This window comes from Rhipicephalus microplus, chromosome 9 (assembly GCF_043290135.1).
Source record: "Rhipicephalus microplus isolate Deutch F79 chromosome 9, USDA_Rmic, whole genome shotgun sequence".
In the NCBI taxonomy this organism is placed as follows: domain Eukaryota; kingdom Metazoa; phylum Arthropoda; class Arachnida; order Ixodida; family Ixodidae; genus Rhipicephalus; species Rhipicephalus microplus.
Window position 1 is genome coordinate 17,277,195 of NC_134708.1, and position 19,623 is coordinate 17,296,817.

Below are 19,623 nucleotides of genomic sequence, written 5' to 3' on the forward strand. Positions count from 1 at the left end.
GCGCGCTCACAATAAGCTTCTGTTTGCGTCACAGTAATAAGAGGCCGTGGAACGACCCTCCCTATGAGGATCCCGCCAAGGAAAGTTTGACAATCGCACGACCAAGCCACAGGACCGGTCTCCAAAAGCGAAACAAAGAGCAGGAACGTATTCGCTGCGTGCGAGAGCAGAAAAGAACATGGTAAGTTCCTTCTTTCGAAGCAGTCGAAACGAGCGTTGAGGTTTCGAAACGCGCACCAGGCAAAAAAAGATATGCCAACAACGAACGAACGCGCCTACGTAACCTCAGCAGGTGCATTTTCGCGCCCTTACTCAACCCTGCAACGCTGAGTAATGAAAAGAATCCACCCTAGCGCTGACCGCATCTGATGTGGACGGCGATGACACAGCGTTTCGAAAAGACTCACTAGCACGCGCTTCCCCTGGCCGAGGGTGCAAACTGCTGCTCTTAGTCAAATAGCACGCGCGCGTCACCACTACTGTCCCGTAAAGAGCGAGCAGAGATCAATCATCGGACACGGGAGTGGGAGGCCAGTCACTCCTCGTTCGTCTGCATACGCGCCGATTGCGACGCGCTGCTTCACCTTGACAGCTGCGCCGCTGTTACGATATGCAACTTTTGCGGAACGTTGACTTGCGAAACCCGCCGTGAATTCACTGTGCGCGTATTGCAGCAGCAGCGGCCGTGCTCCTGAGAGAGAGGGCCTCGATTCATCGGGCAGCCTCCGCTGTCCTTGGAAAGAGGGCCGTGTGGTCTTATCGGCACGAGCTCTGCGCCTTATCGGCCGAACAAGCCTGCGTCGCAGAAAGCTAACATCATGAACGGAACGGAAGAGACCTCAACTGTTGCGGTCCGGTGACGGCGAAGCTACCAGCGACGACGTCTTGGACCCTTCCCCTGGGCACCCTCAGACGGCGACTCCTAGGAGACTAATTACCACGGTAGGTAGTAACTCCTCCTTGCGGTGATCCGGCGAAAAAAAAATCTCGCCCAGTGTTACGACGGAAGCCGCCGGCACAGTGGCGGCATGTAGGAGGTTCTTTTTTATGTCTTTACAGCCCGCAATATACAGGAGGGGGTTGTCCGGGTGCTCGCGTGCCGTCGGCGGGCTAGCCCCCTCCCGCCAGTTAAGTTGGAGATCTTCCACGAGACAGTTGTCATGGGTCGTTTCTGGACATCCACGAGTGGTTGCGTTGAAGTGACGGGCAGGAGTAAGTGTGACAGGCCTCCCAATGGATGACCTGTGCACAAACACGAGAACTGTGGCTGTTTCACATTAACTGCAATGCTTTGTGCAAGGCAAGGCACCATTTTGTACGACGTGCCAACACGGTGGTTTTCCTGTGGTCTGTGAATTCTGTCTCCTTTTGTAATCGCTTAAAGGCGCTATAACAAGGACAGCAAAAGGAGAGAAGACAGCACGTCTGCGAATGCTGCCTTCTATTCACCTGTTACCCTTGCTATAGTGCAGTAAACCATTACAATGTGAACGTCAACCATCTAGCCCAACTTGTGCGCTTCTGAAATTCTCTCCTTTTGATGAGTCAATACTCGCTACGAAACTGTTGCTTAATTGAAGCCCACCACTCGTTCTATATGCTTGCTTAAAGTAAATTAGTACAGGCAGACGGTATTCCTGCTGGTATTTGCATTTTAACCACCTTACGGCCAACTCGATGAGCCTTAGTTTCACAGTGTAGTACATTACTATTGTGGCTGTTTCATTCGAATTCACGTTTTGTTGGACTTCACTTTTCAGCCTGTCAAGTCTCTATTTATATGGAGTTTATCAAAGGCATCACGAGACTAAGAAGAAGCCAGCAAAGCAGTATTTCATTCTGAACCATGTGTGATAAGATAATGTGTGCATTGTTTTCCTTGAATCTGAAACTATTGCTTTCTACTAATGGAAATTGCCATAGGGGCATTACTTGTGAAAGTAAATGTGCGGTACTACAAGAAACTCTTGCGATTGCACTAATTGTTAGTAAACTTGCCCCTTGCATTGCGTTAGCTGATGTCCTTAGATGAAAATCTGTTGTCCATGCTCAGCTGCATGCTATTTCTTCGTAATATGTACTGCTCTTGATTAGTTGCTTGCTGTGTTGTTTATTTACTCGAATAACTGAGCATACAGTGTTGCTTTTGAGTTTTGTTTTTTTCATGCTGTGTAATGGAGTGTCATTTTGCTGTCACGTCAATTCTCACATTAGTTGACAGTGTTGCGTTTTACTTTGCGGTGACAGAAAGAATGAAACAATGTGCTTGCAGGATACAGAATGTCGGACGCGCTTGCGGAGCCAAAACTGCTTCGCATCCACCACAACGGTTCGACGCCACCGCCGCACACAACTGCTTCGGTTACCAACTCGGAGATACAGGAAAAGAACAAGAAGTTCACGGTATGCCACAAATCTGCACAGTTTTGCTTGCTTACCATGAAAACACTGACATTGTAAACCATGATTGTGAGCATCTTTGAAAATTACCGTATCATGTAATGCGTGCTTATGCCAAGTTAAACATGAACAGCACAGAGCACACACCTGAAGGCTTATACTGCCTGGAAGTTATGGTAGCCGATTGGTTTTCAGCATCATGTTTAAGGAAGCTTGCAAAAATCTCCACTGCACTTTAGCAACTGTGATGTCATGCTTAGGGGCAATCTACATATAATCTAGCCCTAGCCGGTGTGATAAAGCGTTTTCATCTGATTCATAGGTTACAGCAGCAGTTGGTTTTCTGCTGTAACATAACTAATCAGCTTAGCCTGCAAGTGCTGGGAGATGTGAAATTACGACGTTGTTTAAAGACCATCTCTACAGTCTGTCTGAAAAAAAAAATTGTGTGTCTCTGATTTGTTGACAAAACAATTGGAGAATACATTTGCTCTTGGAAAATAAAACATTGTTATATCACCGCTAAGTGCAGGCGTAATGAATTATTATGTTTAACAGAGTAAAACATAAATTTCAACTAATATCAGATAGCAACGTACTTATAAATATAATACAAATGAAATGAAAAAATATATCATATGAGAATGACATTGCAGTGCTGAATCTAGAGTTCCACGAGTTTTAACTGTACGTGCGTTAGATTTGTGCATGTGGCATAATTTTTTGCTTGGTGCAAGAAGACTGCTACCTCACTTTCTATTAATGAATTTGGCTTGCGTTTTTCTGCTTCTGGTTTTATTGCTTGAGCAGGCGTATTTTACGTCTGCACATTCAGTTATTGTGCATATTTTATTGGAAAGGAATGCAAAAAGCCTCCAATCTTTATGACTGTTTCAGTGTTTTGAGTTAGTGACCGTGCTGTCATCAGTGGAATGCCAAGATACCCTCCACTGCTAAATCTGGAAAATAATTTTCTTTAAACGGAGCCTGGAGGTTCTGGGAAAACATGTTTCATTTGACAATAGTTACATTTGTGCAAACTAGCTTTGAAATCATTGCCGTGCTTCATGGCTAGTGAAAACAGCACACTGACAAAGGAAATGGAAGAACGGGCGTGACACAGCCGCAGTGTGCCATTTTTATTGGCTGTGAACCGATACCAATTTGTCCAGTTGTCTATCGTCATTGTTGTTTTCTAATTTGTCGTACTGGTTCACACTAGCTTAACTTTTAAGTGTATTTTCAACCTCCCAATACTTGCGTGTTTACAGGTGTACAAGGTTGTTGTGACAGTCGACGGGCATTCGTGGTTTGTGCTCCGGAGGTACAATGACTTCAGCAAGCTTCTGGACATTGTAAGTCCCCACGCCGTGCTACTGCTGCCTTGCTTTCTGTTTATTATTGTTAGTGTCCTCATAAACGTAGTTCAGTCAGCTGGAATCGAGGATTATGTAGAAGCTGCACCAAAAGAGGTAAAAATGCGCACAGGATATATAGAACTGGACATTTCGTTTAAAGGGGTCCAACTTGTATTGAGTGGAATGCAGCGAGCCATGAAAAGAGAAGAGACGGGTGCAACCTTGAGGGATAAGGAGAGCAGAGTAGGTCAGAAAACGAGCGGATTTTAAGGACGTCTTAGTCCAAATGAAGAAATAGGCATGAGCAGGGCATGCAACACACATACAAGAGAGCCGCTGGTCATTGGAAGTAGCAGACTACATTTATAGAGAAGGTTGGCATGTGAGAGGTAGGCAGCAAGTTAGGTAGGCAGATGATATTAAGAAGTTTGCAAATAACATTGCCGCACCAAGCACAGGACTGGGTTGGTTGGCGATATATCAGACGCTTTCCCTGCAGCGGGCGTAGTCGGGCTGATGATGATGATGTGCTTTGAACAATGTGATGTAGATATTGGCTTCTATCAAAAGGGTGACCTAGCTGATGGTAAACTCAATAAAATTACTGCTGCATTGAAAGAGATACGAGAAAGGGATACCTTTGGCTGACACCTGTTCATAACAGGAGCGTATATTTGTTGCATAAATTTAGCAGTTATTGGTATCGAATTGGTAAACATTCTTATCAAATCAATTTAGCTTCATTATAAAAGAAATGAACACCCCGCTAAACTTGCAGAGTTGGGCAGCTTAATGAGATGGGTACCCCTACTGGAGGCATTCCTGGTCAGCAGTTGTGCAAATACAAGATATGTAAAAAAGATAATACAAGGACCGTTTAAAAAAATTGATGGTAGACTAAATTAGAAACCACCATGATTCTTTGAAACATGAAACAGAGTCCAAGACGCACGAAAGATTAACACAAAAGCGCGAATTATAGCTGTTGTGCCATTGTTCGTGATTTTGCATCTTTGTTTCATTTGCCTCGTATCTCAGCGAGTTTTCACTAGAGTCTGTATTGTAATATCAAGCAAGCCATATTAATCTTGTGGGTGATGTTAATCAGAATACTTCTCTTAACAGTTCTGTGCAATATGTAGCTAGAAAGTTAAGGGTAGCTGGCCGCAGGTGTTGACTTTCTTGATACACTTTGCCCTATGCCTCAATTGCTCTTGCTAATTTTCTTTTACAATAGCGTGCTTTCTCTGTCTTGAGGCATTTGGGTTAGCATGTCTTATAGGTCAGTAGTGAATCACGCTGACGTCATGAATCACAGTTGTCACGAGTGTTGCTACTCCTCTGGTAATTAATTTTGACTGTGTGGTTTTCATTAATGAAGAATGAAACCCATATTATCGCCAGAACTGGCGGTCACACAGTATTGCAAACTGTTATATGAGCCTTTCCAGTCGTTGGATCCTTTAGAAATGCAAATTAATATATTTCTTTTTTTATGTGTGAACTGCTGCCCAATAACAAATTTAAGTTATTTTTCTGGCAGTCTTTTTGGTGTAAAGCAGCAAAGTGACTCTTGTTGTACATCTTTTATATTAGCTGCAATGTTCCTATAATTTATTACTACCTAAGAAAAAAAATTTAAGCTCCACCCGCAGAACCACGACGTACTTGCCCTAACTACGGAGGGCAGTCATGCTTGCCGTATTCTGCTCGAATTATAAGTACCGTTTCTCAACTATTGTAAATACTGCACCTTGAAGAGTTAGGGGTTCGTTATTTCTACATAAAACATTACGTTTGGCTGAGCAGCAATGTCGGAGTACCTGAAAAAATTTTCTAGGTTGCTCGAGTTTTCAATCTAAAATAAGAGACATAAATGTGTGTCTGTATGTTAATGCCGACTGTCTCAAACACTTGAGAGGTGCCTGATGTCATGAAAATGAGTAAGCGCTGTTCGATTGAGCATTCATGCAAATCCTCTCTGGGGAAACGCCCCGCCGCGGTGGTCTAGTGGCTAAGGTACTCGGCTGCTGACCCGCAGGTCGCGGGTTCAAATCCCGGCTGCGGCGGCTGCATTTCCGATGGAGGCGGAAATGTCGAGGCCCGTGTGCTCAGATTTGGGTGCACGTTAAAGAACCCCAGGTGGTCAAAATTTCCGGAGCCCTCCACTACGGCGTCTCTCATAATCATATGGTGGTTTTGGGACGTTAAACCCCACAAATCAATCAATCAATCTCTGGGGCAAACAGTGATGACTGTGGGCGGAGATGGTATCGTTTCTAAGGTTGTATCTGCCTATAGTAAACTAAATAGCATATTTTTAGTATGAGAGCAATCATCCAAGTGTTACATACAAAACACTCCTTTTAGATCAAGAAGCAGTTTCCTGGCTGCCATCTCAAGCTTCCCGGCAAGAAGCTCTTCGGGAACAACTTTAGCCCCGACTTCATCCGGAGTCGGCGTCAAGGACTGGACGAGTTCATCCAGAAGCTTGTCACGGACGAGAAGCTGATGCAGAAGTGAGTTGACGGGCACTGCCATTAACAGACAGTCTGTTTGTATGCAAACTTATTGGCAGAAAGCGAGACCGCAAACAACTAGAGACCGTAAATGCAAACATCTGGGACAGCAAAGCTCAACTGAACGAAGAAAGCCATTATTGGAGTAACTAGGAGTACGCTGCTTTGCCGCTTGTGTAAATTTGATTTAGTGGTGTCATAGTGAACAGGTTGCCCTTGTAGACGTCTTGCCCTTTTATTTAGCTAGGAACACTTCAAACACATGCGCAATGAAATGCTATTGTGGTTAGATGAAGTGTCGTGAGGTGTCATAACGGTGCTCTGTAAAACCATTACTGCATTAATACCCTAGCAAGTACCAGTATGCAGGGCTCACTAAAGCTCTCTAAAAGCATGTGCCAGGGAGCCCTGCCGTGTACATTGCTAGCCTTGAAACTGCCAGGTGGAGTTGGGAAAGAAGGGTTTCAGGAATGTTGCTTGCCCCAAAAATTGTGCAGTCACGTGGAATATGGATTAAAGATTATAAAACATATCTAAATGAAAGATTAACATACCTTTACATGGACAAGTCACTGCCCCGCCGCGGTGGTCTAGTGGCTAAGGTACTCGGCTGCTGACCCGCAGGTCGCGGGTTCAAATCCCGGCTGCGGCGGCTGCATTTCCGATGGAGGCGGAAATGTCGTAGGCCCGTGTGCTCAGATTTGGGTGCACGTTAAAGAACCCCAGGTGGTGAAAATTTCTGGAGCCCTCCACTACGGCGTCTCTCATAATCATATGGTGGTTTTGGGACGTTAAACCCCACAAATCAATCATGGACAAGTCACTGTATGTTTTTAGGCACTGTTACACTAGTTATCTTCATCACTTAAAAGAAGTATTTCAGTTTAGCTATCTTTAATATGCTTGGATAATCATTTCAAGTTTGAAACGTCATTGAAACATTTGAAATTCTTAACATGTTCCGTTGTAATGGGTTCTTGGAGGACCTGAAAATGCAGAAGCTTTCCATCTTCAGAATAATGAAGTCTTTGGTGAGCAGCATTGGTATGTGAATGGGGATTTATCAGAATGAAAGAAATGGGTGTAGAAAAAAAGATTGGAGTAGACATTGTTTAACCAGAAGCTGAAGGAACCAGGAATATACAGAGGAACCTCGATCATAAGACTTTCACGGTACCACACAAAGCCGTCGTGTAATCTGGGCATCTCATAATCAAAAAACTAAGCATACAGGCGCTGACAATCAGCCTTGCACAAAAAACTGGTACAGACTGCCTGAGTAAGCCCATGACACGACCTTGTGCTTCTCCAAGGAAGGCACATAAAATTATTTTTGCCCACGACATCATTACTTGGTTGAAGCAGGCACGAGCGAATCTTTATTGTCGCAAGGCCAATGCGCACTTTTCTCCTGATAAATTGAGTCCGAAAATTGCTTGCGCTTAAAAACAAAACTGAAGCCACGTTGCCAACAGCCTCCTGTCAGATGGGCTAGACACAGTGTCATCGCCATCACGTAATGGTGATGGACCGCAAGTTTCACGAGGTTGCGTAGAATGCCTTCGTGCTCGACTGAGCTCTGCGCGTTGTAAATTGTTGCCTTGTGAAGCACAACTAGTGATGTCCCGCTGTTATAATGAATGTTGACGTCAAGTGAGAGTTGTTTTGCACAGTGAAAAGAAGCTGCATCACGCCCTTTTGCATGCTCAAGCTTGCGACTGCGAGTGCCACAAGTCAAAGCAGTAGATCAGCGGTACGTCGACCAGTTTCCACTGATCGAAAAACATGAAAATATCAGACCCTCGGATAATAGTTTTTCAGCCAACTGAAGCTACTCTGGACGGAGCTTCTCTAGATAACGACTGCATAAGCACGGGATCGAGGCGTACGCAGAACTGCATTATTTGCTAGGAAAATAAATTTTAGATTCTAAGACATCCTGTCTCAATCTCTACTTCTCTATTTATCAATCTAGGGGAACGCAAGCTCATATTTTGCTCTTGTTAGCATTTGGTTGATGTTCGATGCGAGCGGATGTGCGCTTTTCATTTCGGACGGAATCTGAAAGTTGTAAGATATGAGGTTGGCGCAAGACTGTGTCGTATAACCAAGGTTTTAACACAATATCGCTAAGGAATTTTTCCTGGAGCGAACCAATTCGTCGTAAATCGCGAGTCGTAATGAAGCCGGGGGACATTTATATAATGTTCCACTGTATGTTCTATTTAACAGACGTGTTTACAAAGGTGCAGAGTGCAAGTACGAAACCAATCATATCGGAAGCAATTGTGCCATTTAAGCGGCAATTTCATTTAAAGAAATTTCTGTTTAGTGCGAATCTTCTGTAGTAAAGTCGCATTCGTTAGCGTGAGCTTGTGTTCTTGCCGAATTGTTTATTTCTAGAAGACTGACTCACACGCGGCGCTATCACGATTGTTCAGCATTTTGTTATCGCGACCTGTAGTGGTGCCAAGGTGTCTGGATACTCAAGGATTTCTTGCTGGCCGCCTGCCATATCTTTCCAGCCAAGACGTCAGGGCCTTTCTCAATGTTGACAAGAACTTGAGCATCAAAGAAGCGGCCGAGGAAGAGGAGAACAATGGTCAAGGTGCCGAGGCTCCCGAACCGGTACGTTGTCAGAGTGCCTTTATACTGGACGAATTATCAAACAGTTGCCATCGCCGAGTGACTACGATCCTAGAGTTATGAACCTACTGTAAAGGCTTTAAGAGACACTTTAAGAAAAAATAAGGATGTTTTTCTTATTAGTGAATTACTTTTTTGCAATACCGAAATACCATGTTTGCTGCGAGGAGGCTTTTAAGAAGCGAGAAAATTCGTGGAAGGAAAATGTGGGTTGAGATGCCACATTGAAGTACCCACGCCAATAGAAATGATATTTTGACCTTGATTTTCTGTCCTGTTAGTGAATCTATGGTGGTGAAATTAACAACAGTCTAGCTATAAAAGTGTAAATAATAATTTTAAGCTGGCTTAGTGTATCACTTTGGTGCCCCTCAAAAAAAAAATAATAATGAGACTGGCTTTTTTATTGGGTCGTTTTGTTCGGTGTACTAACTCGCATGTGCCAGGCTAACCATTGGCTAGCACTGGGCTGTCCGTCCATTATGAGTTCAGTTACTTAAATGGACCGACAACCAATTTTTATGGTGCCGTACGTCTAACCATGGAATCGTTACATGAAAAACACCATGACGCATCTGCCCTCGTACCTCATTATGACAGTCACAGCTGTCACGAAAATACTTTGTTATATCTGAAAATTCGTTATAAACGTCTATTCGTAGCGCTCTATCAATGGCAAAACTGTTATTCGTTTACTTTCTTTATAATTGATCATTCGTTACATCCATGGTCATTATATCACAGTTTGAGTGTATAATAAAAATTTTTCTATCTGCGGTGACTATGGAGTGGTAAACACGGCACATGGTGCCAACAGTGGGAGCCGAGCGTGAGAACGACAGATGGTGTTAGTGTGTAGAGGTTTCCTGTGCATGCGTGCATTGTGCCAAAGCATGCGCTGCTGCTCGGCATCATCCATTAACCCTCGCGAAGGAAGTGGCACTTGTCAGTGTGCAGCTTCTTTTACCTTGTAAGCAGCGCAGAATAGAGTGGGAACCGGCTGTAACAAACACACTTCAATTTTGAGCGCCAATCATGGTGCGCATGAAGGCACGAGACCATGTACAGCAATGTGAGTGACGCCATAATCAAGCTTCTTGGCTCTTCCACCAGGCTGTGCAATGTACTGCTTTTCTGAGAGAGATGAACACAATTTAAAGTTAGAAATCTTGCTCGATTGCTAGAAGTGCACTAGAATCTGCCTCTATAATTGACGGTCTTTTCTTTTTCACGAGGATATAATCACATGTTCTGGCCGATGATTCTTTAACCTTTAAGTTGTCTGCGACATATTTCTTTCCTTGCAGGTTGACCTTGGCTCGACAGAAAAACCACAGTAAGCATCTGCTTTCGTTGCTCTTGCTGAATTTGGATTGGGCCGCTGACCTAACGTTGCGTTTGCTTCCTCTCCAGTGTAAAGCCGAGTGATTTCGAGTTCCTCAAAGTGATCGGCAAAGGCAGCTTTGGACGAGTGCTGTTAGCGAGGCACAAAGTGGAGAAGCAGTTTTATGCTATTAAGGTAAAGTGTCACGAAATTTTGTACGTCCCTTAAGGTCGCACCTATCTATCGTTTTCGTTTCCAAACTTTTGAAGTAGACAGGGCGTAAAGCCTGCTGCGGATGCTCCTTCATCTTGTCCCATCCAGGTGCTGCAGAAGAAGATGATCCTCAAGCGTAATGAGCGCAATCACATAATGTCCGAACGGAATGTGCTCCTGAAGAACCTGGACCACCCGTTCCTCGTGGGCCTGCACTACTCCTTCCAGACGCCCGTCAAACTCTACTTTGTCCTGGACTACGTCAATGGCGGAGAGGTGGGCCCACCCTTCTGCACTGATTCTCATAGCGATGAAATTGGTCCTGTGCGGCTAAACGAGATAGCCGTCACACTTTGGCACGTTAGTGCATGTGGTGAGATGAGCAAACATGATCAAACATTGTAAGGGCATAAAAGAGGAAACTGATCCAAATTGTGTAACCAAAATTACTGTTTCGCCACACCATAATTGAAACTTTTGCCACGAGAGCACGCTTTGCGAGGCTGAAAACGCAGAAAAAAAAAAGGTGACGACAGTGCTATGAAATTCCTGGGCCAACTTGCCATGGCACCACAGACTTCAACATCCGTAAGGGCCTGCATAATGTTTTATTAGTAACAATAGATTGCGACAGAATCTAAAGTTGGGCTAGTTGGATATGCATGGTATAACTGTCAGTTCAAGAGCACAAATAAACAGAAAGGAAGAGAGGGCAGGCGCTTGTCCTCTCTTCCTTTCTGTTTATTCGTGCGCTTGAACTGACAGTTATACCAAACAATAGATTACATTGTGTGCCTAGAGAGCCAGAGACCCAATAAAGCAAGCGTCAGGAAATTTTGAGCCGATTTGCCCAAAACATGAAAAGTGCCTTAAAATGTGTGATGCCGCACTGATAGTCCAATGTTGGAATTTCGGTGTGAAGTTCAGTAATGGAAACTTTGCCCTTCATTTTACTTTGGAAAAGTAAACTTATCATAGTGAAATTAACAGCAATAGAGTTTGTAGAGAGTAATATACTAGACTGAACAGATTGACTTTTTCAGTTCAATGTGCTTTTAATCTTTTCAAATAGCTGTTGAATCAATTACGAAACAAACAAGATAACTATTTTATTCACATTTTGTGTTGGTAGCATGCGATCATAGCATTCCTGCTGGCTTCCATTGCTTAGTACATGCATTAAGGCCAGAGGCCTAGGTTGTTCTTTCTTTCTTCTCTTCCCCGTTCAAGTTCTTCAACTTGTGTTTTGTTGTTATCATTATATACTCAGCTCCATACATACCGGACAACGCTGAGTAGCCTTCTAGCTCATACATTCTACTTCTAATATATTGAAAACATATCTTGTGGAGGACTTTTTTATTCAAAGACCACGTCACTATACAAACGTAAAGTTTCTGTTAAAACTAGGCTTGTGCAAATGTTCGAATACTTCAAATGTTGACTGCTTTATTTGATTCATCACAGTACAGTGTAACAGGTGGCGGAGGGAAACGCCATAATGACGGCTTGAAGGATCCTTCACCCCCCTTTGAGAAAAATGGCAGCAGCTGAAGGGCATCACAACATCATCACAATATCATATACCTCGTACATATTCGAATCAATTGTGAGATGTAATTGCTCTCTTCTCTCGGCAAATGACTCCACAAGCTCAAAGCACGTGCGACATATTTTATTTCCCCGTGCCGTTTCTCCCTGCTTAGCTTCCAGCGTTTTCGTCAGGACGAAAAGAATGCACTTGCAGCGTGCGACAAATCTTTGTCAGTTTACTCATACTGGACGGATTCTAAAAATTTTTGTGGCGGTGAATTCATGATGCACGAAGCTTCTTTAGTGAATCCATTCTATGACTACTTGAAAAAGTGTAGCAGGGCCCCTTTAAATTAAAATAGCACCCTAAAATCAATTATTTCAGTAAGCTTGTCATGACTGCTTTTATGCTCTAGGTATAAAAAAATTTTAAATGTTACGTATCTTACGGGTTATGACTCGCATCTTGCCGAAAGTCAAAAATCTGCAATCCTGCTACTACTCGAAGTGGTTTAGACTTCCTTTGAGCAAAAAAAGTATTTGCCTAGAGATTCTATTTCAATAAAAAAAGATATTGTGCAAGTTAGTTAAATCATAAGAAATATGCCCATTTTTTGATATATATGCTATTCGAATTCGATTCAAAATTATTAGATAAAGTCACTATTTGCTTCGAACTTAAAATTTACTATTCGCACAAGCCTAGTAAAAACAGTTCTTGCATGGCTTTGTTGCCTGCTGTGTGTGAGTATTAGTATAGTTATATTTTATTGGTGCTGTATGTATGTTTGCTTTCATCTAACTTTCGCAAGGAAGTAGGCTCTGAAATGCAACTCTTCTTTGTTCCAGCTCTTCTTTCACCTTCAGAAGGAAAGGACGTTTGCAGAGCCCAGAGCTCGATTTTATGCCGCCGAAATCACGAGTGCTCTTTCGTACTTACATTCTCAAGGAATAGTGTACAGGTAAGAGAGGCAAGAGGTTGCCAGTAACCATTAATAGTTAGTTATTTGGTAGCCTCGCAGTTCATTCTCGGTAATTATCCATCTTATAGAGATCTGAAGCCGGAAAACATCCTGCTCGACGCACAGGTGAGTCCTTCCCCGTTCCTTATGATCGACTAACTAGAATGGTCTATTGTGGGGATTGCAAATTGCAACAAGCGTGAAATGTGCTGAAATTACTTTTGCAATATTCCCATGGATAGTTTAGCTAGTGGGGCTTGATTTCATTAACCAGTATCAAAATGCTGGTGAACGAAGATGTCTTTTTTTATTTATTTACTTATTTACAGATACTGCAGGCCCTACCCGGGCCCATGCAGGAGTGGGATACAAACAATACATTCAAGCAATAACTAGTAATACACTGGAGTACAGGGCATAAATGAAAGAATACATAACTATCAAGTACAGAAAGGTCAAATATATTTTCTCGCTGTTCAACAGACTGCGCTCAATTAAGAATATTTTCAACATTTGTAGCCGGATGAATTGCACTCAAATGACACTATTTTCAGCATACATCACTTATATGGTGAAATTAATCTTTTCTATCTGTTGAGTGAATGAAGCCGTCGAGGCAGCATTCACTACTTCCGCAGGTAATGCGTTCCAATGAAAAATTGAAAAATTGAATTGATGTGCATATAAAAGATGTGCTCGAATCCTGAGCCTGGCCAAACTTGACATAACCTGTTATGGGTTTTCTAAAGCTGTGCAGTCAGTTGATTTAATGGTAGTCAAATGGAAGATGAGAGTTTCAGAACAAGTTGCAATGTAAAGATTGTATGCAAACCGAATTTGCTGATTACCAGGCTGAACTATTTTCTTCAAAATCATTAGTACTCATTGCATGTGGCCTTCGTGTTAGTAGGTTTGTTAATGTGAAGCAGTGATTAGGTCGTTATACACTCAACAAAGAAACAGATTATTAGCAGCATTCTTCTAGACAACAACTAATGTAAGTTCACCTTTCGTGACTTTCAGGGTCATGTCGTACTCACCGACTTTGGCCTCTGCAAAGAGGGTATCAGGGAAAAGGAGACCACGAACACATTCTGTGGAACACCTGAGGTTAGTTTCTTGCATATTCAGTAGACCAAGCCACTCTCCAATCACTTCAATCATTATTAGTTATCACTTGCCTGGTCTTCATACTACTTTGGCATGCCTCTGAAAAGCTGGGACATTCTTTCATTGCCTTTATTGCATTGTCGATCTGTGCTCCCAATGTGTGCATCTGCTTTATTAGCAGCTGCAGAAAACAGCGATAGCATCACAGTGCGTTAGTTATAAATGAGAAAGGTGGCAGCTTAGAGTACTTGGTAATCTGTTGTGCGTAAGGGAACGGTGCAGACAGGGTTTAGTGCTCTTATCTGTCTGTGTTGTCCTGTCATTTATGGCGCGATATGCCTTAATATTATAGTAAAGCAGTGGAATAGCAGTGGAATTTGCATCATTGCGCGGGTATGTTTGCTATAGCAGTTGTCTCTTTAGAGGTGCCCATAGCACACAATGCAAAAGGATGGAAAACTGCCATCAAATGTTGAATTTTGTTATACAACTCATTTCATTATGGGGGAAGTCAACTACATGGTTCAATTCACTGCAAAATGGATAGGGGAAGCTCACATGTACCTTGTTGAATGTGTCATGCCACAGTTTGTTCTGCACAACTGAGCAGCCGTTAATATGGGCATCAGCAGGATGCTGTCTTGTAGGGGTGCAAACTGGCGTTGCATCTTGCAAGTAAGGGGTAGAGGGGGGAAAGTGGAGCGCCAGTGTGGCTTGGGTGTGGGAGTATGTGGCTTGGGCGGGGTGCAACCGCCCCTTTTGCACACACCTGCCAATGCCCATGGCAGCTAAGTGCAATAGCTACCACAATTTCTGTGCAGTACCTGGCCCCGGAGGTCCTCCGGAAGGAAGCTTATGACCGCACAGTAGACTGGTGGTGCTTGGGAGCTGTGCTGTACGAAATGCTTTACGGCCTGGTGAGTGGCTAGAATGGCATTGCAAGATTCTGTGGTACTGCAGCTAGAACAATAGCTGGTGTTGTGTATTTATTTCAGCTAATATTATGTGATTGATTTATACTTGACGATAGCTGTATTATTGTGGCAGGCATTTCAGTTTGCACTAGCACATTTAGGCTAGTTGGGGTAAAATTGTAGTGCTATTCTGTGGCATGAGCCTAAGAAAACAGACAAGTGGTCTTCTTCATTGCCATGTGTTCATTACCATGCACTTTAGACACTTGTAGTGCGAGCACAAAGTTACGTGCTGCAGCTGGATATAGTGAGTCGTTTACCTTTACTCAAGCTGTTAGGCATTTAGAGTGTTGACAAAAATCTTTAGAAATAGTACCTAAAAATTTACATGCCTGGTCTGAAGTTACTAGCAGTTTAAACAGTCTTTCTTGACTGTCATGTTGCTGCTTGACAACACTGTTTCTTTTTATTGCCATTACGTTTGAAAAACGTTGCTATGTGTGCTATGCAGCCACCATTTTACAGCAGGGATACGGTGGAAATGTACGACAACATCCTCCACAAGCAGCTGCGACTGCGCACAAACATCTCTGCAGCGGCTCGAGACATTCTCGAAAAGGTGAGCGAGTGCATTTTTGTGCTCTGGCACAAGTCACATTGTTCCAGATACTCTGTGCTCCATTTCTGGCCCGAGACAGGATGAAGACTGTGTAACTTGAATATGTCGACAAAGTGACTTGAATATGTCCAGCAGCTCCTGTCTCGTTTGTCATCCACAGCCTTTTTGCAGCACACTCTCAGACTCTGTGCTCTCATGTATGCACTTATGTAAGTGGAGTAAATGAGGAACAGGGCGAAAAATAAACTACGTGCGAAAAAGGTACCTATGGATTGAAACGTGACATCAAAATTTTTAGGGCAACTGCTATGAGCTTGTCCTGGCATGCTTCTGATAATTGTGTTATGTTGTTGCTAATATGGCTGCTAAAGGTGACTTTTGCTCGGAGGCAAGCGTTTGAGTAGACGTTGGACCGATGTGACAGAAACTGTAATGCTGAAAACTGAAGCATGTGCACGACTTAGCTCTAAATTATTATGTTTCGGTCTACGACTACTCTACATATTCAAAATGGTAATGCATCACACTGCACTCCTGTACGTCATTTCATACATATAAAAGGCAACGTTAAAAAAAATGCCCCCACCTCCCCGAAGGGAATCTTGAGGAAATGGGAATGCATTGCGTAGCGTCTGTAACGGCGTTTCGCACGTGAGAACCCAGCGTTAAAGGAATATATATATATATTTTTTGCAACCATGCAGCCGATAGCGTCGTTCGCTGCACGTGGAAGTTTTTCTGTCGCGAGAAACGCGATATGCGTTTCCAGCTCTAGTAGCCAGTGTGCACGGTTAAAAATGCTATAAAGTGGACCAAGCAAACAGCGTTCTCGGCTCGGCATTTCACAGCGGCATCTCGAGCGCACATTTCCGGATGTTCTTGAGAGACGCCCAGCCAGCGAACGTTCAAGAGAGACACGAGCAGACGGGAAAGTGGGGCGCAGCTAGGAGAAAGAGCGAACGGCGAGGAAAGCAGCAGCGAAGCACTGCACCTACCTTCTCTTGCACCACATTCTCCAGTTGCTAGGGGCGAGGATAAGCGCGCGTGCCCGCAGCTGTTGCTGACAGCTACCGACGTCGAAGCCTGATATGGTGGGGGCTCTGGTTGCTAGAGACGCGCGCGCTCTCAGCTGCTTCTATGGAAGAGGGCAGTAGAAGGATATCGGCTGATGCCTGACATAGCCAGACTGAGAAATGCATTTGCATATAAAAGGCTTGAGAAATTTTGCTTAGTGGTAGTATTTGACTTATCTAGCATTTGAAAGTTTCGTATCCAATATTTGATATCTTGTATACATATGCAGCCATTTTAGCCTTGGTGCGCCAAGTGCACGCCACGAGTATTACATTAATGCTAAATGCCATTCTGGTTTTTTTTTATGCATTCAGCTCTTGCAGAAAGAGAAGCGGTTGCGCCTGGGTAACACTGACGACGGCAACGAGGTGAAGCGACACGACTTCTTCAACCCGATCAACTGGCAGGACTTGGAAGCCAAGCGAATACCTCCACCATACAAGCCAAGCCTGGTTGGTTTTCATTGCGTTGATTTCTCTTTTGTTCATTCAATGATCACGTCTGTTATTTTGCGCAGTAAATGCTCTCAATACTGGTTGACACTGTAAACGCGTGTTCTCACATTTTTTTTTCTTTTTTTTGCAGTCTGGAATAATGGACATGAAAAACATAGACCCCGATTTTGTCAAGGAACCAATTCCTGGTAAGCTTTCACATGCCTCATTGTAGATACCAAGAAAAGTTGTTCTTAATGCAGCAAAGCTCGCAGTTATTGTTGATAATGCACCTACTCAGCAGCTTGCACCTATAGTTGGCATATGGTAAACAACCGTACTTTTCATTGTGTGCACTGGCAATAGTGTTTGGTCTGAAAGCCGTGCACTTATACAGACACACACACACACACACTACCTTGCATTACTACACTGTAAATCTGTGTATATTCATGTATCTTCGGTCTTGAAAGTTGTAGGTTTGATTTTCTAGCATGACAGCCACCTTTCAACGACAGAACGCCAGTCTTGTAATTTGCCATATATTAAGGTGGACATTGAAGAACTCCAGACAGTCAATTTTGACCTTTAATCCTACACTACACTGTACCTTGGAAAGGTAAACAGTATAAATGATCATGTTGAAATCTGATGCTGTAGGCAATTTTTCTACACAAAATTTACAAGAAAGCAATAACACATGGGAAACACAAGCTCCACTGGAGTTGTGGGTTCATTAACAAAATGTGGGAATTTCATACTTTCAGCTTCCGTCGGCAAGTCTCAAACGCTCAGCGCGAGCGTCCAAGATGCGGACACGGCGTTCATCGGTTTCTCGTACGCGCCTCCGCTGGACATCAATGCCTCCTGAAGCAGAGTCGTGCGTGCAAGGCTTCCAGGGACTCGTCTGCGACGAACGAAATTCCCACTGTTGTGCTTTGCAGTGCCTTTCCCTTGCGTTTTGTCGCGTTTGCGTCAATATTTGTTCACAAACGTGCACCGCCACATTGCCTGGTGTGCCCGTCTTTGCCCGACTGCCACGAAATACTGCTGCCGTTCTTGCAATACTTAACGTCGTAGCATCAAATACACGCAAAAATAGCGAAGGGTCGGTGGGGTGTTTATCCCGCGGACTGCGAAGTGCAGTGCTATCAGCAGCCGGTTGCTATCAGTCCTGCTCGAATGTATAATCCCAAGTGCTTTCCCAGCTTTAGGGGAGCTGTGTTTTGCAGGCCCATTTAGCATGATGCATCATTCTGCTGCCAACGCCTTTCTCTCTTTTACGTAATGCATCAGGTCAGAAAGGATGTCGAGCTTGTTTCTTATGCCTTCCTTCCCTGTGCCACATTGATGTTCATGTTGTCACCATGTTCCTGTCATACTCAAGGCTTCAAGAAAAGCGTTTCGTTGCTGCATTGTTCAATAGAGGGACCGACTGTTCGCATCTATTTAGGTATTGATTGCAGTGTGCATACGGGTGTGCAGTTGGTTCATGCATAATGCAGCTTTTGAACATTTGAGAAAGTGCAAGTTTGTCACGACGCGATATTGAGTGATGAAAAAAAGGCCAAGATGTCCTTCCCTCTTCCATGCCACGTGGCTCTCGCATCACTTTATTTGAGTCATACTTGTATTTTTTGTTGTTGTTACATTTCATTTTGCATCACATCTGTCAAAGTACTATGTCAACCAAGTGTCGAGATATTCCCCAGAATCTGATTAACCAGGAGGCGAAGAACTGCCATGTTTCCACGCAACATTTGGAAACACTTACCTTTGAAGCTGTGATTACTATGTCAGTCTTGAGGGCTGGCTGTCTGGCGATCTGTACTTTAAGGACCAACGAATTTTTTACCGAACTGACCAAAATTGTTGGGGACCAGCAACGTCTGCCTTGCGCGGCCTGTCTGCACGCAGCCGTGCTTATGCTAGTGATCTATTTCCTTAGAGCCTTGGCTAGTCTTCCATACACTTACGGAGTTTTGCATCGACCGTTGGATGCAAAGACACGAGCTTTTGTTAATTTGAGTATATTCTTTGTGTGTTGAGAGTGAATTTGTTTTTACATTGTGCTCTTGCGAGGGTATGTCCTGACATCCACCGATACATATGGTGGCAATACTACCTGAATTCGCCGGGCCTATGATGTCTGCCTGAAACACATTGAGTGAATTTCGCTGCAGTGTTTCGAGGATACTGTTAGCTTTGTGCAACATTGTGTGCCCATGGTAAATTGAAGCTTCCTGAATTGTTCCAAATTTATTTCGTAAGTAATCACAACAGTCTTTTGGATGGCGAGCTAACCAGAGTTTGTCTTCCAACCAAACTTTGTGGAAAAGCCTTGGAAGGCGAGCAATTTTTGCTACGAAATGCCTGTGCATCACTTGGAAGCAGTTTATGAATTCATGGCGCAGGTTATTGCCAACGCGTAAAGTTGCGGAAGACTGCACCTGTTGGCTTGACACAAATCTTTAGACTTCTTCGTGGCATGCACTTGTAACAGCGCTCGAAAGGCAA

At 43.6% G+C, this 19,623-nt stretch overlaps 1 protein-coding gene across 2 annotated transcripts; it reads left to right on the forward strand.

The window, feature by feature from the left end:
- The first annotated feature begins 680 nt into the window (after positions 1 to 680).
- Positions 681 to 18,390, forward strand: LOC119163530 (serine/threonine-protein kinase Sgk2). 2 transcript variants are annotated; one of them, XM_075873206.1, is made up of 16 exons: positions 681 to 942; positions 2,273 to 2,403; positions 3,672 to 3,755; positions 6,129 to 6,277; positions 8,803 to 8,905; positions 10,231 to 10,259; positions 10,337 to 10,442; positions 10,569 to 10,736; positions 12,843 to 12,955; positions 13,045 to 13,081; positions 13,979 to 14,065; positions 14,887 to 14,982; positions 15,491 to 15,598; positions 16,987 to 17,124; positions 17,258 to 17,315; positions 17,874 to 18,390. In XM_075873206.1, the coding sequence occupies exons 2-16, from the start codon at positions 2,281 to 2,283 to the stop codon at positions 17,975 to 17,977; spliced, it is 1,503 nt and encodes a 500-aa protein (XP_075729321.1). In that variant the 5' UTR covers positions 681 to 942; positions 2,273 to 2,280; the 3' UTR covers positions 17,978 to 18,390. The 2 variants fall into 2 exon arrangements, with proteins under 2 accessions (XP_075729321.1, XP_037271437.2); XM_037415540.2 differs by lacking the exon at positions 681 to 942 and adding an exon at positions 1,087 to 1,212.
- Positions 18,391 to 19,623: the final 1,233 nt, after the last annotated feature.

What these genes read in the sequence shown, in the direction of transcription:
- LOC119163530 (XM_037415540.2), top strand. Translation starts at nt 1,161, where the DNA reads ATGGGTCGTTTCTGGACATCCACGAGTGGTTGCGTTGAAGTGACGGGC. An exon ending in TCAGCAAGCTTCTGGACATT is followed by an intron (nt 3,756 to 6,128) that starts GTAAGTCCCCAC and finishes CACTCCTTTTAG; the next exon opens with ATCAAGAAGCAGTTTCCTGG. An exon ending in GACGAGAAGCTGATGCAGAA is followed by an intron (nt 6,278 to 8,802) that starts GTGAGTTGACGG and finishes ATATCTTTCCAG; the next exon opens with CCAAGACGTCAGGGCCTTTC.